The sequence below is a fragment of the Lissotriton helveticus genome, chromosome 2_1, assembly GCF_964261635.1.
Source record: "Lissotriton helveticus chromosome 2_1, aLisHel1.1, whole genome shotgun sequence".
Classification (NCBI taxonomy): Eukaryota; Metazoa; Chordata; class Amphibia; order Caudata; family Salamandridae; genus Lissotriton; species Lissotriton helveticus.
Window position 1 is genome coordinate 301,335,814 of NC_136059.1, and position 17,316 is coordinate 301,353,129.

General features: G+C 46.7%; 1 protein-coding gene across 3 annotated transcripts in view; it reads right to left on the bottom strand.

The window, feature by feature from the left end:
- Positions 1-17,316, bottom strand: part of ATP8B1 (ATPase phospholipid transporting 8B1) — a 557,465-nt gene that overhangs the window by 222,906 nt on the left and 317,243 nt on the right. For all 3 annotated transcript variants that reach the window (XM_078674864.1, XM_078674865.1, XM_078674863.1), the window contains exon 14: positions 4,412-4,455. In XM_078674864.1, coding sequence (XP_078530990.1) covers positions 4,412-4,455 — 44 coding nt within the window. The remainder of the gene's footprint in view (positions 1-4,411; positions 4,456-17,316) is intronic.

Here is a 17,316-nt window from a genome sequence, read left to right on the forward strand (position 1 = left end):
GTGGGGAAAGTGGAGAAACGGGCTAGCTCTGTCTAAGATGCAACTGCCGTGCGGTCTGGGGGCACCTGATTTTAAAGCATACTGTACTGTTGGGCAGCTATAGTGGATGGCGTACTGGTTGGCAGGTCACAACTTGTTTGAAATAGGGTACACCTCTGCGCAATTACAGCACCAGACGCTACATGCATTGCTGTGCCCCGGGGCCGACAGGATACGTGACACTCCCTTTTTATTGCACATTGCATTACACTAGTGGAAGCAAGCGCTAAAATATGCCAAAGTACTGAATCCATATGCTTCCAACATTCCCCTTTGTGGTTTGCCTACCCACAGTGGCATTTTATCTACTGTTCGGGTGCGGGGCTGGACACAGGTGGGGTTGACTACTGTGGGGGTCCTCTTTTTAGATGGTAATTTGATCCCCCATGGCAAATTAGTGCACACTAACGCAGTGCTAGACACTCTGTTTCTCACTCTTGCAACGGTCACACAATATATCCAGAAGTACAGACTAGGAGATCAGAAAGAACCCCCTACGTTTCAGTTGTTGCGGTCCCTTTACATAATGGGACATGAGCGCCAACTAGTTTGATGGACGTACCAAGGACTGCAAGAACACTTAAATATACCGCCATTACCTCTCCGTCAGAAATGGGAAGTGGTCCTGACAAGAGAATTAGAGGATAGGGAATGGAGCTCCACCCTAGAACATCCCCAGCGGGTGTCCTGTAACTTCCGACTAAAGACGATGCAACTATTAATATTACACAGGGCCTACCTTACACCGCAGGCAATTCAGAAGATGTATCCCGCTGCCTCTGCACTATGCCCCAGATGTTCTCACCAACCCACTGATTTTACTCACATGTTGTGGTCGTGCTCTACACTGGGGAGGGTTTGTCAGAGGTTACTCGAGGTTTATCCCAACTCATGGAATGCTCCCCTTGGGATACTATGGAGGTGTGCTTGTTCGGTCTTCTCCCACTCCCGAAGAAGGCGAAATTACCAAGCCGATTCACAGGTTTGGCCTGATGCTCGCCAAATGATTAATAACAGCGCTGGAAATCTTGCACGCCACCATGGGAGGGCAAATGGAAGGAATAAGTCATTAGATGGGCAGTGGCAGAAGGGGAAGCACTTGGACGCAAAGAATATAAGAGGACTGAGAAAGAGACAGATTTCTCTTGAATGGGCTCAGTTAATAGAGCAGTTTAAAGCGGAAACATATTATGACGCAGCGGTGCCCCTAGATCCACTGACAGATTAGATAAATAATACCTGGTTCTTCAGTGGGTTGTGGCCTGGACGGATTTCCCCCCTCTCTCTCTCCACCCCCTCGGCTTACTTCTCCAATCCTGTCAAGTTCTTTCCCTTTCTCAGAGCCACCCCCCCCCCCCCCCCCCCGAGTTCTTTTGCTCGCCATTGGTACAATCGATTTCCCGGGGCTCCTGTCCCGGTCGAGACGATTGGGAACAAGAGGCTACGTTTATAGCTAATTGTTAATAGGGAGGACAGAATTGTGTGTGGGATAACTAGGGTGGGTGTTGAGGGGGGAAAAATGACAATGTACCAATACATCTGGGTGTACTGTCTCAAGCATATTGATATGTGTATGTGTGGTTATCCTAACTACCAGTCAAAGTAATATGCAACTTTCATTAGTAATATACAAGAACGAAGATACAAGAATAGTTATAGAATATGTCTGAATGACGAACTATACAAAAATTGTAGCAATGCATACTGTTTGTTTTACATGCCAGAGAAACTCAATAAAAATTGTTTTTAAAAAAAGTGCTGCAGCCCCTAAAGGTTTTCTCTGGTCAAAGTGCTCTGGATACCTGTGGTACCATTTACCAGGGGCTGAACTGTGGCCAGAGATGCCAATTGGGTTTAGGCTTCAATGTAGTTTTAGGGAAAGTACATAGGCCCTGGGTACCCGATTAGCAGGAGCTCAGGGCACACTATGTGAAAGCACATCATCAATTCTGCAAAAAGTTGGGGCAACCATACAGAAAGAGGGCACTTTCTCACACCTACTATCTACTCTTATTTTTTTGTACCTAGTCTATCAAGCTATCTATTTTATGTAGCATTTATAAAGCGCTCCGATACCCTTCCAGGGTCTATTTCCGCTTTTTAATTTTTTTTTAAATAAATAAAAATAAAAGATTAGCATCCCAATAGATTAGCAGAGGAGGCACTCCAGCTGACACCAGAGGTCCGTGCATGCTGAGAGTTCACCACGGCATTCTGATATGGAGGACGCCACTGAAAGCATGGAAGACTCCGCCGAGAGCACGCTCGTACTTGAGCAGCCACCCACTGTGTTGTTTAACAGTACACGGTGCAGGAAGAGCGAGTTTGAAGATTTTTTATGAAGTCTTAACTTCTACATATGGGACATTTGCCCTATAGAAGTGGATCTTTCTCTTCAGTGTGTAGGGACCTCCACGCTTATAACTCCATAGTTTTCAGTGACAAGTCCTAAAGAGGAGCTCCTACTGTTTTCCGCACATACCGAAGAACCCTAGATCGAGAGTATTTTTGATTGATTTTCCTCAGTTAGTACCTAGGCATTGCCATTTCTTGTCTCCTCTGTCCTGATGAGGCCCGTATGAATAGGGCGAAAACGCATCGACCTTGCATCATGGAGGAGTCCGACAGATTATGATTAATACATAAAAGATTGTGATTACACATTTCTTGTACCAGTGGAGGGTTGATGGATTTCCTCGAGTGTGTAATGGACTACTCCCTCTATCTAGGATTGCGGTTTTTGAAATTACGTTTTTTGTTTATTTTTAGCATCCGTATGTAAAGACAATGGGTAGGAAGGATTGGTTTTTTGTATATGTTTGTATTTATGTTCATGTTTTGTATGTATCTTTATGCGTGTTCAGCAACATAAAACATAAAATATATCCTTTAACAACCATTTTTGGAGTGTATATTGGTATAAAGGAACTAATTGTAGAGATTGAGGACTCATTGAAAGGGAGTAATTTGTTTTTTCCCCCTATAGAAGTATATATGTATTAGTTCCTCTGCATCACGGTCTGTTTCAGAGTTCACCAAGCAGCGGTCAGCTGTCTCGTGAGGGGTGTCCAGTTCGTGACCAAGATGGGGTCCTTCACTCTCCCTCCAGGTAATGGGGTTGGATCGTCCCATGGGGGGATTATTGGCTCTACACCTACACACACATTAGCTACACTTAGAGTAGGGTTCGCATTGTAGGAGTAGTTTTGATTACTGCCTTGTTTTATATGCCAGCATATTTTCATTGTTTTTAGCACCATGGTAGAACTAGATCTAGTATTCACAATTTTGGTTCCTGTAATAACTTTTATCTTCTTCTGTCTACTAATCATTACAGCACATGTATTATATACAACAACAATGTTGGTTCAATAAATATATTGAAAATGTCCCCTGTGTCTTCCCTGTATACTTCTCTGAGAATAAGTAAGCACGAGCGACTTAGCAAAAGGTTCTGTACTGTTTCCACGATCCCTGGGGGTCTGGGTTATGTTCTTTGGTTGCCAGAAATCATTTGCTCCTTAGTAAGTTGGGGGAAGGGCGGGGGGGGGGGGCTTACGCTGGCACTGAGCGCTAGCTGGTCTGTAGGCCACAATATCATGCGGGGTGTTCAGAATCAGTCTTGGCACCAAGCCCCTAGTTTGTTGTCCAAAAAATGCACAGAACCTACGGATTAGTAGGAACTACACGACACAGGGAGAACCTAGCCAGGCAGTTCGAGCTGGACTATTCCCATGAGGGACAGGGTCAAGACTGATTTGCATATGGCTGGGTCCTAACTAGGGTGGCACAGTGAGCAAAGGAATGATGGATTAAACCCAGATTTGTGACTGGGGGTAAGTGGTTGAAAGGTTTCAGCACTCCGTTCATCATCCGGTCGTGTTTACTAAGATTTCTTATGTATCAACTTTCAATCCCTACATGTCCAGTACAGCAAGAAGTGGTTCACTCAATGTTAATTTTTACAGGACAATCTCATATATTGTCAAAGACTATTGTCACCTCTTACTCATGTAACAAAACCCTTAACGTATGAGGAGGCACACACCACCTATCTGGCTGCAACACAGATTACATTTTTGTTTTCCATCACACATTTTCTCAGGAGCTTTGAAGTGTTAGTTCCTCGAATTGACTGCCTCATGAATGCTATATCAAAATATTAAAATATGTTCTAAAGGAGGTTATGTTAATGATTATGCTACTGTTGGACGCTTAAATGCAATTCTGAGAACATGTTTCTTAATATGATCTAATGGGTGATAAAAAGAAGCTGCATCTTGTTCTGGAAGAGGTCTATGGTCATGCATGGCTATTTGCCTGTGTATTAACAATATATTTGAATTCAAAATTGCAAACAATGCCTACTTACCCCACTTTTTCCTGTTGCATGTCCTGAAAAATCCCTCTGTGTTCCTAAAGGTAAAATCATTAAAAAAACAATTTATCCACTGTTGCTGATTGAGATATATGAAGTTCAGTATGTGTCTTGAAGTATCTAATCTAGTTAATAACTTATACCAAATGTGTAGAACTATACACACAAAATGCATAGAATCCTAATAAACTATCTAACAATTTTAAATTTAATAAGTTGGTTAATTATGCAAATAAATGAAATTAAAATACTGCTTACCTTTTAATAAACATAATGTATCACTGCAAGCTCAATGTACTCAAAATTGTGGCTAAGCAATCTTAAACCAAAAGTTGAGTTTATTTCTATTAAAATTTGAGAAAGTTTTTTAGGTCTATGGCACAACTTTCCTTTGGTACATATCCATTTTGTTACAGCCAGCCAAGAGTGAAATGTCGAAGGCGAAGTACAAATTTGACTCTCAGAAATGGAAGTATCAAAAGACAAGAGAAGTTCAGAGGACACCTTGCTATTATTAGTGTTGTTGCGTGTTCTCTTGCATGGGATCCCTTCGGTATTGGTAGCTAAGACACTATGCCTCTCAAAAATGTTCTAGCTGCCATAGAATACATCTTTTTGTAGCTAGTCAACTAAAGCCTTGTGATTATTTCAAGCTCTCATTTAAACTCCTCTGAGTAGCTACGGGCTTTATTGGGCTCTGCATGCAATTAAAAATATTGGCTCTTTGGCCAGTCAGTCCACCGAACTTGGGACTTGGTTATTGTTTTAGCACAATTTTTAATTATGTTTCTGGTCTGTTGTCCCCCTTTTCTATTCATTTAGGCTTTTTTATTGCCTAAAGTTTGTGCCAAGGTATAACTTACCATAGTATTTAAACTACAATCTCTATTCTTTTCAGACTTTCAAAAAAAATATTTTCAAACTTTCTTCAAGACAAATGATATTAGAGGATACACTAGGGGAAACATGAGCTGGTTTTGGGCCAGCCCCTTGTTCATGAGTAGATGGCTTGTCTATCCCAGTTCACTGCTCCTTATTCAACGTGTTTCCTTCCTATCCTTGTGTGTATGTTTGTATGAAGGCACTAAAGAGCTGTACATGGTCAAATTCAAAGATATAGCCAAAAAACGATTGATGAGGAAGCTGTGTTCTGGGAGCAGAAGTTGAAGGTTACTTAATTGTGACAGTGTTTGGTAAAGAAGATCATCAGCTCTTTCCTAAAATAGGGCAATCCTTGTATTTATGTTGCCCCTGAAGCATTTCTACTTTATGTTTCTGAATGGATAAGTTGCATCATTTTTACCTGGTTCCTTGGTTTGTCTCCCATCTGCTCATTCTACCTCATATGCCTGCCCCTAAATTCTCCCTCAAGACTTCCCTTTTCTAGCGCTTCTTCGTTTCTCCACTCCACATACCGCAAATGTTTTTTTTTTTTACATTTAATTAATACAATTGCTTTTTTAAGGGCACTACAATTGTAGACTGCTACTGGGCCATTTACTACTATTGGCAGTCTCCCATCTTGGAAAAGTAAATTAAATTTTTTTTAAAATACCAAAATGGTTGCTGGTGCATCACGAACCATGTGCACACCTCTGTGCCAGCCTTGAAATGTTTTCTTTTTAATGGGAAAACAATTACATGCAAGCATGAGTAGACCGCTGTAGCCATTTCGGTATGATTTTTCGCTTAAACAATGCCCAAACCAGACACCAATTGTTGTGGATATATTGTGACAGACTGACAACCATCTAGGGAATGAGTTTTTTTTATAAAAGATAAAATATTCAAGATAGTTGGCCATGCATGTGTATGCATTGTGTTGCACCATCAGCCATCTAGGAATAGTTTTTTTTTTCTGGGCCATGCCTGCTTTAACAAGTAGGTGCAAAGCCAATAGCTCGGAAAACAAATTTGAATGGAGATGCCTATTGGCTTTGACAGCTTACATTTATATAAGGTCAGAAATCATAATGGACACTTCTGCTCCATAAGGAATCCTAAAAAGTTCAAGGTTGGAATGGAGTTCCGAGATCTCTCCCCCCTGGGCACCTGTGTACATACACACTCAGACACACAAACAGTGGAACCCCACCTGAGTCAAAGTCTTTTCAATGGCTTTATTGCATTCTCTGTTATGTGGTACATCTTGAGGTTCTTTGCACTATTATGGTAGGTCTAATCAATATGCATACATTATATTTCATGGCATCCTTCGGACCCTTTGGGATACAAACAGTTTTGCTTTAGGTTTTGAAGGGGCATGCGAGACGGAAGTGATTAACAATTATGCAAAGTTCAAAAAATAGTTATATGAAGTGACAGTAATGAGACCGGAGAGTTTAAGTCGAGTTGCACTGATAAATGGGAGGTTAGACCAAGAGTAGTATGGCGGCACTGTAAGACAAGCCAAATCCAGAACAGTCAACAATAGAGGGCCAGTCATCTCTTTCTGGTGATAAATATGCCCATCTCAACATCATTTGGGGTTATATGGTCCTTATCACTTGGTGTAGAAAGCTGGATCATTATAGGATATATCAAAATAAATTATATTGTGTAAGAGTCCTGGGTTTCCCTTATGAGTGGACATGGGCATGGTATGGCAATCCCAAGCTGCTCTTCTAGGAGGTCGAGAAGCCTTAGGCTTATCACAGAGGACTGCAAGATGTCTGCAAATACACACAATTGTCAATTACTGAGACGCAACTCAAAGAGATCCACATCAATTTATAAAAATAACCAGTATCTTTATATTTGTTTTAGTAACAGAATCAAGGCGTTCGGGTAAATACGTTTTTCAGTAGAAATACTTTTGAGTTTGAAAAGTCAACACTTAATTAAATATATGAAGGCTGCAATGTTAACCTGAACAAGGAAAAACATATGCAATTTACCAGTTCTCTGCAGCAATTTACAGGGCGCGACTCTCGGGTTACAGGACCAAGAGGTACATGGTCCAAGGTAGCATTAGCAGAACGCCTCCAGGTGCACTAGAGCGGGGTGTCTGGTGCTGCAAACACCGTCGGGTGCCCAATGCAGTTTGATGGGGCTAGTCAGGTAAAAAAGAGGCTGGGGGGGGGGGGGTCAGGGGAGGAGGGGAGCTGAGAGGTCAGCCCAGGGAAACCACCAAGTGGCTTCAGGTCTTGCGATGAGTGTAGACACCTTTTTGGTCCTCTTCTCCATGGGCTGGGAAGACCAGGGGTAGAGGCATTTGGTGGCATCGGATTCTCGTCACCGGTAGCAGTAGAGGGGGCCCGCACACAGATACTGCAGGTGTTGGAGGGTTCACAGTGGGAAAACCCATGGTGGGCTTACACTGTTGGCCCACTTTAGCTCTGTCTCAGGAGTACGTGTGCAGTGATGGCTCGGGGTAACAGATTTTTGTCCCCGTCAGCAGACCAGAGTCTTCCGTCAGGAGTTCAGACTCTCACAGTTCGTTTGGGGTACCCGCAGGATGCAGGGAAGCAGCTCCATCAGAGTTCTTGAGTCTTTGTTAAAGGCAGACGGTCATCCCAGACTTTGGAGGCACAACAGTTGCAGGACAAGAAGTCTTTGGTCTAGGGTAAAAAATGGACTGATCGGCTGGGTTGGTGCTCAGTCTTCTGCTTTTGCGGTTTTTCCGTGTCCTTCATAGGTCACCAGGATAGGATTCTCTGGTGCCAGGGGCTTCCCTAAATACAAAATTTAGGGGCACTAGGGGAGTGTAGGGTAGTAGCCGAAAGGGTAGTGGGCATACCCCTGTCCCAGAATTCCTTACTGTGCGTACCCAAAGATGGTCATTTCTGAAAAGCTGCACACACAGCTGGCTAGGCCAACTTTTGGGTGGTACTAGCCTGGGGGTGGGCATGCCTACCTGAGCTAATTTTCCCTCCTGTTCGAGTGCTAAAGGGCTATGGAAAATGGGGGGGGGGGGGGAAGGGGTCAGCCACCTCTCTTCTACCAGATTCACATTTCTAAAGCAGAACCTACCACTCCCTTCAGGGTTGGGTTATAACACTCACTGTATAGCCTGCGCCGACCCTTGGGTAGCTTGCACTAAGCAGTCAGACTTAAAACAGAGGCAATGTGTAAAGTATTCACAAAAAATCTACCTAGCGTCACAAGAGAGACTTCACACGCGATGTGTGTAAATTATTTTTGTATTCAACACACAATAATCAACGCAATATGAACATCATATACTTCTGCGGTACAAAAGGGGGTGGTGATGGACGGAGCATCTGAACCAATCAAACACTCACACCCAGTAAACAGATCTGGGTTTAATCCATCACCGTTCTTTAGCCCACTCTGCCACCCCAGTTCAGACATGGCCATATGGAAATCAGTCTGACCCTGTGCCCCATGGGAACAGTCCAGCCCGAACTGCCAAGCCATGCCTTCCCTGGACCGGAAACAAGCTTCCTAGACCGGTTTCTGGCATTAAAGAACGTCTTCAGCCAGGCTTGCTTGAATCCAGTGGCAAAGTGAGCAAGGGAAAAATTACTGGCAGTACTAGGTCGAACTGTAATGAAATTACATTAGTAGTGTGCTCACTTAATTTAGATCCTACTCTACCCCCCTCCCAGCACCCTTTTGCGGTGCAACACGTTGTCAAACCTAGGTCTAAATACCAGTATACAATACAATACCAGACAGTCAGTGTGCACCGCAGGTTACGACATTAGAAATATGTACATAAATACAATTATAACACTTTTAAACAGCACTGTGGGCCAAGGCTACATGGATAAAACAAATGTCAAATGCAGTGTTCTTCTAGCAAGAAACCAACCTGTAACACAACTGCGCTGGCCAGTACCATTAATCACAAGCAGCCCTCAACTATCACTCTCATACACACACACAGATACACAAAATACGCTGTGAAATGGATATCGGGCAAGTCCAAATACCCCGAAAGCACTGTAGTGCAGTGCAACAGATATCCAGCCGGTCAATTGGTAACACACAGCAGACCCTGTGGCCAAAGCCTCCGTCCATCCTCCAACTCACCCCGGCTAGCTTTTGCCCACATATTGGAAATAACCAGCCCTCCCAGCAGACTAGGTCACACACGGCCGAAGTCACACTTAGGGTCCCAGGGAAGTAGGAAGTAGACACATTTGAAGCAGTTATCAAACGGGGGGGTTTGGCCACCACTCAGGAAGTTCACCCACAGGACGCAAAGCAGAAGTAGGCAGAAGGCAATAGTTGGTCACTCAAAAGGGTTCTACCAGGCGCCTCATGGCATCAGCCCACCTCTGCGAAACATGGGTGTGACGCAGTTTCTTCACCTGCTACTGAGAAGTGTCCCTTCAATCCAATCAGTCACTCTCCATACCCAGGACCGATCTGAGCAATAATACCTGGCCACCCAATGTCGTAGGGGCCTGGGTGAGGAGAGGGCAGTTGGTCCGCCACACTGAGGGCCCAAAAGGAACAAGCTATGAATGGGGAATGTAGCGGGCCCCTTTCAGAAGAAAGACACCTTGCCTAGCACAAGTCGCTCAAAGTCACACCCAGGCAATCTGGGCACAACATCTGGTGTGAAAACTCTGGGCTCACACAACGAAGAGTTGCATGCTTAGTACCTCCCTGGAAATGAGGTACTATGTCCGGTGCACATCGATACGAGTCACACCACGCAATGACAGTCACAGACAAGCACAGGTTCAGCAGTGCCACACAAGGTAGAATGCAGCACCCTTCTGGGTATGCCTTCACCTCTGAGGGTCACACGATGTGAATCGGACACTGCACCAAGTAAGCATTACACATGAGAAATGAGGCTGTATTGACGAAACGGGCAATGCCGGATCCCACAACAGTTGAATTTGCGTCGATATGTCAGGTATAGTGCACCCAGATAGGAACTGGCGCCGCAGCGTCTGTCTCCACTGTCATGTGGGGCTGAAATGGTGTTGGGTGAACAAAATAGTGTAAAAAATGTGCTTGCCCACAGAGTGCACATCATTTCATATCCGGAGCACCCATACCTCCCTGCTTTAACGGAAGGGACAGTAGTTCCCACAACACTGTAGCCTGCCCACCCGCTCACACCAAAGAGATCAGTAGAGAACGTAATGTTTTGAAAAAGGCATGCGCAAGTATGATCGGCAAATTAACAAAAAGGTACAGGAATTTAGGTAATACTACCATTTTTGCCAGGGCGATCTTCCCTGCTAAAGATAAAGAAAGCTTAGTCCATAGTGTAACTTTATCTTCCAGCCAATTTATGGCTCGGCCATAATTCAAATTCCACACCTCCTGTAGGTCACGACTAATCAAGATGCCCAAATATTTGACCTTCTCAGCCTCCCATTTCAGCGGGAACTCAGAAATCACAGCCTTAGTGTAGTCTGTCAGGGGAAACATGACTGACTTAGCCCAATTAATGGATATGCCGGCTAACCCTCCAAATTGAATGAATTATCTTAAAATGGTGTCTAAATTCGTCGCAGGGTCTGTAATATGCAGAGAAGCATCATCCGCGTAGAGCGATATAAGGAGGCTTCTAGTACTGAACCCTATCCCGCTGGGCGTATGATGTTGTCTGTTGCGTGTAGCTAGAGGTTCAAGGGCAAAGAGCAGGGGGATAGGGGGCACCCCTGCGAGATTGGGAACTGATCTGACAGTAGACCATTAGCCCATATCCGAGCGGTTGGCCCAGTGTACAATAACCAGATCAAATTAATAAAAATGGGACTAAACCCCATCCTGGCTAATCTCGCAAAAAGATATTGCCATTCAAGTGAGTTGAAGGCTTTAGTGGCATCCAGGAACACTGCTGCAGCCTGCACATCCGGGTGTAGATAGTGCAGAACCGAAAAAACGGTCCGAAGATTATGAGAGGTGGACCTCCCAGGGATGAATCCAGATTGGTCCAGACAAGCAATAAGGGTGGGGGGGGGGGGGTCATGGGTTGTAACCTATTAGCTATTAACTTCGCCAGGATCTTAACATCTACGTTAATTAGTGACAAAGGCTGATATGAATCCAGCTCAGTGCCTGGTTTCTCAAGTTTTGGAATAGTAATAATGATCGCCTCCCATATCATTTGGGGCAGTATGCCCAAAGTTTGGGTCTCCACATATACCGCCAACAGACGAGGTGCTAGCACCTCCACATATGTTTTTATAAAAGGCGGTCGTCAACCGGTCCGACCCAGGGGCCTTGTCCAGGGGCAGATCTTTAATCACCTGAGCGGCATCTTCCACAGTAAACTAGATGTCCATGTATTCCCTATGTCTGTTATTGAACCAAATGAACTCCAAGGAGTCGAGGAAGGCTGGCATGCCCTACGGGCAATTATCCTGAGTGGCCGTATATAACCAAGAGTAAAACTAGGTGAACTCATTAAGAATAGCTACAGGGAGCCTAATAGTACCTCCTTCTAGTAGTGGACCGCAGGGTACGAATCATAACAGCAAGTGTCCCTCCCGGTTTGTCTCCCTCCCCATATCTAAACACTTCTGAATGCTTCCCAAGAAACTTCACCTCTCTCTGCGCTTCTTCGGCATAGTCTAGCAGTTTGGTTTTCAAGAGAGCCAAAGTATCAGGTGTATCAGCAGAATACCATTGCGTTTTAAGGTCTTTGATCTGAGCTTCACGTGAGGTCAGCTTGCTCCTAATGGCTTTCAGCACCCCTGCCTGGCAGCGATACATTGACCCACAATAACCACCTTGAATGCCTCCCACAAAGAGGCTTCTGTGTCGACAGATCCTGCATGAAAAATAAAATAGTCAGTTATGTCAGTCCGTATTTCTTCCTTAAAGACCTCGTCCATTAAGGCATGTGGAGGGAGTCGCCAGGAAAACGCTTGCTTCACGGAGTCAGGGAGTATCAGGCGCAGTAGGCATGGGGCGTGATCAGACAGTCCGTGGCAAGTGCGACACATCCACAATCCAACTGGCCACATCCCTAGATGACAGCCAAAAGGCCAACCGGGACCAGGCTTTGTGATGCTCAGAGAAGCAAGTGCCTTCCCCAGACAAGGGATTCCTCAAGCACCAGATGTCAATGAAGTTGCTATCTGCAAGTATGGCATTCAAGACCCTGCTAGCAGCAAGATGAAGAGTCTGCACCGTTCCCTGCCTGTGCATATATCGTGGAAGAAATTAGGAGAGTCTACATTAGAACCGTATACTGCTACTTGTACAGCAGGAACACCACCCAGCTATCCCAATAGTATAATGTACCTGCCCCCAGGGTCTGTGTGTACCACCCGCTCTCTCTCCAGTCAAGATTTCACGTAACCAGTACTGCCACACCGCGACAGTAGTTAGAATAGATCGAAGACTAAGTATAGCCCCATCTGTTATGTTTGAGCTTTGGGGAGGGTTTGAAGTGAAGGTGGGTTTCTTGGAGTAGAAATATATCTAAACTATATCGTGTTAAGTAGGCATGTACGAGTCTGGACATTCTGCCATCATTTAAACTTCTAATGTACCACATCAGGAAATTCAGGCCGTTATCGTGATATACAAGAATGCAATATGTATTAAAGCACAGTGTCCAGGGCAACACATCATAGTTGCAAGCCAGGCTGTGTAATTCATCCAATAGCATGCAGGTAGACTGGCAAAACATTAACATTCTCAACCCTCTGCCCCCCACCCACACCAACCCCTCAATCAGGTTGAAGAGAACCCACCCAACAACATAGAAGGAAACTTACATTCAGGAAAATTCCCATGGGGATGTGGGAGCACCGGCTCACTTCCCTACCGTGGCAGGGTGGCCAAGAAACTGCAGAGAGCTAGGTCTGCTGCCTAACAAGAGAACCAGATATTGGCTAAATGTGAGTTGCTTCCACGGCTCCCCAACCCTGTCAATTCCAGCATGACAAGATAGCGGACAACCAATAGCATCCTACCCTATATTAATAGCCGAGAAATCAAACCTTCCCCACAGCAACCAGGGTCATCTGTCCATCTCATGCATGGCCATCACGGAACAGATATAAGAAGCTTCCAATGCACAATTATAACCAGCAGTAATTGTCAAATAATGGTTCAAGTTCAAAAATTTGTATAGCGCACTACTCACCCAGAGGGTCTCAAGGCGCTTGGGGGAGGGGGGGTACATTACTTATCGAATATCCAAGTTTTTAGTTGCTTTCTGAAGGAGAGGTGGTTCTGTGTAAGGCGGAGGTGGGTGGGGAGAGAATTCCAGGTTTTGGCCGCTAAGTAGGAGAAGGATCTTCCCCCCATGGTGGATCTATGGATGCGCGGAATTGCGGCGAGGGCTTGATTGGACGATCGTAGTTGGCGGGTGGGGGTGTAGAAGGACAGTCGCGTGTTGAGGCATTCGGGTCCTAGGTCGTAGAGGGCTTTGTGTGCGTGGGTGAGGAGACGGAACGTTATTCTCTTGTTGACGGGGAGCCAGTGGAGGTCTTTCAGGTGTCCGGAAATGGGAGCTTGACGGGGGATGTCTAGTATGAGTCTGGCTGATGTATTTTGGATGCGTTGGAGTTTTTTCTGTAGTTTGGCTGAGGTTCCGGCGTAAAGGGTGTTTCCGTAATCCAGTCGGCTTGTGACCAGTGCGTGGGTGACCGTCTTTCTTGTTTCGGTGGGGATCCAGCGGAAGATTTTTCTGAGCATGCGTAGGATGTTGAAGCAGGATGATGAGACGGCGTTGACTTGTCTGTTCATCGAGAGGGAGGAGTCCAGGATGAAGCCCAGGTTACGTGCGTGGTCCGTAGGTATGGGTGCGATTCCCAGGGCCGGTGGCCACCATGAGTCGTCCCAGGCAGCGGGGGATGAACCTAAGATGAGGACTTCCGTTTTGTCCGAGTTCAGTTTTAAACGGCTGTTCTTGATCCACTCGGCTACTTCTTTCATTCCTTCATGTAGGTTGGTTTTGGCGGAGTTTGGGTCTTTGGTGAGGGAGAGGATCAGCTGGGTGTCGTCTGCGTAGGAGATGATGTTGAGGTTGTGTTGGCGTGCGATGGATGCGAGGGGACTCATGTATATGTTGAAGAGGGTGGGACTGAGTGATGATCCTTGTGGTACGCCGCAGATGACTTCGGTGGCCTCTGATCTAAAAGGGGGGCGGCGGACTCTCTGGGTTCTTTCGACGAGGAACGAGATGATCCAGTCTAATGCTTTTCCTTGTATTCCGACGTTGCTGAGGCGTTGTATGAGGGTGCTGTGGCAGACTGTGTCGAAGGCTGCGGAGAGGTCAAGTAGGATGAGGGCAGCTGTTTCTCCGATGTCCAGTAGAGTTCGAATGTCGTCTGTTGCTGCGATGAGGGCGGTTTCGGTGCTGTGTTTGGCTCGGAAGCCGGACTGTGAGGGGTCGAGGGATTTGTTGGATTCGAGGAAGGCGGCGAGCTGACTGTTGACGGCTTTCTCAATGACTTTGGCAGGGAATGGGAGGAGCGAGATGGGGCGGTAGTTCTTGAGTTCAGTGGGGTCTGCTGTGGGTTTCTTCAGAAGGGCGCTGAGTTCGGCATGTTTCCAGCTTTCCGGGAAGGTAGCGGAGTTGAAGGAGCAGTTGATGACGTCACGGAGATGGGGTGCGATAATGGAGTCTGCTTTGTTGAAAATGTGGTGGGGACATGGGTCGGTTGGCGATCCCGAGTGGATGGAGTTCATCAGGCGGACGGTGTCTTCAGTGGTTATTGGGTTCCAGGGGCAAAGCTTGTTGGAGGGCGGTTTTGGTTCGGGGGTGGTGGAGTGGACTGGTCTTCGGACTGGGTTCCAAAGCTGTTATGTATGTTGGCGATTTTGTTGTGGAAGAATGAGGCTAGGGAGTCGCAGAGGTCTTGGGAGGTAGTGATGTCGTTGGTGCCGGCGGTGGGGTTGGTAAATTCTTTGACGATGTTGAATAGTTCCTTGCTGTTTTGGGCGTTGTTGTCAAGGCGATCCTTGAATGCTGATTTCTTGGTGGATCGGATCAGTTGGTGGTGTTTGCGGGTGGCGTTCTTGAAGGTGGCCAGGTTGTTAGTGGTTGGGTTTTTTCTCCAGGCTTTCTCGAGGGTACGGCAGAGCTTCTTGGATTTCTTAAGGTCATCGTTGAACCAGGGGGCTTTTTTGCTACCTTGCTTGGTATTTCAAGGGTGCTAGTTAGTCAGCGCTGTGGGTGATCCATTGTGTGAGGTTGGTGGCTGCTTGGTTTGGGTCCGATGATTTGGCAGGAGGGTTTTGGTGAAGTGATGTGAGGAGCTGGTCGGTAGTAATTTTGTTCGTTTCTTCGGGGAATAGGTTGTGGGGGGTTGTGGGTTGTGGTCTTTTTGTAGTTGAAGTGAACGCAACTGTGGTCCGTCCAGTGGAGAGCTGCGGTGTGATTGAAGGAGATGTGCTTGCTGGAGGTGAAAATTGGGTCGAGCGTGTGTCCGGCATAGTGGGTGGGGGTATTGACAAGTTGTTCGAGTCCGAGGTTGGTCAGGTTGTCCAGAAGGGTGGTGGTGTTGCTGTCGTTGTTCTTTTCCAGGTGGAAGTTGAGGTCTCCCAGTAGCATGTAGTCCTCTGAGGGGAGGGCGTGTGGGCTGATTTAAGTCAGTGACTTCTTCGCTGAATTGTGCGCGGAGTCCTGGTGGTCTGTAGATGAGGGTGCCTCTGAGTGTGGTCTTGGGGTCGGTGTGGATCTGGAAGTGAAGGTGTTCGGCGGTAGCGAGGTAATCGTCGGAATTGGTTGTGATGCGGATGGTGTTCTTATGGACGATGGCGATGCCTCCTCCTGTTTGGTTGGTGCGGTCCTTTCGGATGATCTCGTAGCCGTCCGGGATGGCTATGGCGATGTCGGGAGCTGATGAGGCGTTCATCCAGGTTTCTGTAAGGAAGGCGACGTCCGGCAATGTAGTGTCGAGTAGGTTCCAGAGTTCAATGGCGTGTCTGTGGACCGAGCGGGTGTTGAGCAGGATGCACTTTAGGTGGTTAGTGTCGGAGCTCTGTTTGGAGTTTGTGGGTTTGGTGTGGGTCCTGATGCAGGCGAATTTGCAGGAGTGGCAGGTGAAGGGTCCATGGGTGTGTCCTGGGGCGGCTTGGTAGCAGTTTGGTGGGCGGCCGGGGTTAAGGGCTGAGAGGGTTGCGGCGTCGTATGTAATGCGGGCGGAGAGGATTTTGCGAGGGCCAGGGGGTCTGGCACTGGGCGCGGTCCAGGCGCGGACGGGCGTAGACGGGCTTACCTTTGGCGCACCTTCGGCGCTTCAGCTGCGCGTGAATGCTGTGCGCTAAAGCATCTGTCATATGTGGATAGTGGAGGGGGCGGGGGAGAGGAGGAGCAGCTGGGAGGCAGGAGCGGGGTGGAGAGCCGGGCAGGGAGGCAGAACAACAAACCACAAAATGGCAGCAAGCCAAAAGCCTAACAGGACGAGATAGGGGCAAAACTTTGATAATGGCTATGAAATGGCCAGTGGCACCGGCAGAACCAGGTACAAATTAGCAACTCAGGCAAAGGCAGCAAAGCACAACCGAATGTCTATGAATGCGCACCTCAGCAACACAGCGCTATGATATAAATGCAAACAGCGTTACTATATCAATGCAATCAGCAATCAGGCACAAATTATATGCAGGATGCGCTATGGCTTTAAATTACAAAGAGCGGTCTGGGAGTATAGCGCTACAATACCAGACAGAGCCTGGAGCAGCGTGAGGAGTGACCGCTTCTGATGAGCTCAGGACGGTCACCATATGGCAAGGAACGAGGTATCAAACAGCAGAACCCATAGATTTACAAACTAAGGGGCCAATTCCGATTCGGGAAAAAAGCGTCCGTCTGAATCGCATAGTACGATCCGTATCTCGTCAATCCGTCCAAATCGTCTTAAACCGTACGAATTGCAAGGCTGAAACCGTACGACACAGACCCTCACAGGGAACCGTACGATTTGTAAACATGCCGTACGACCCGACGAGTACGATCCGGACCGGGGTATGATGACGCGATTTGTACGGTCCACGTCAGG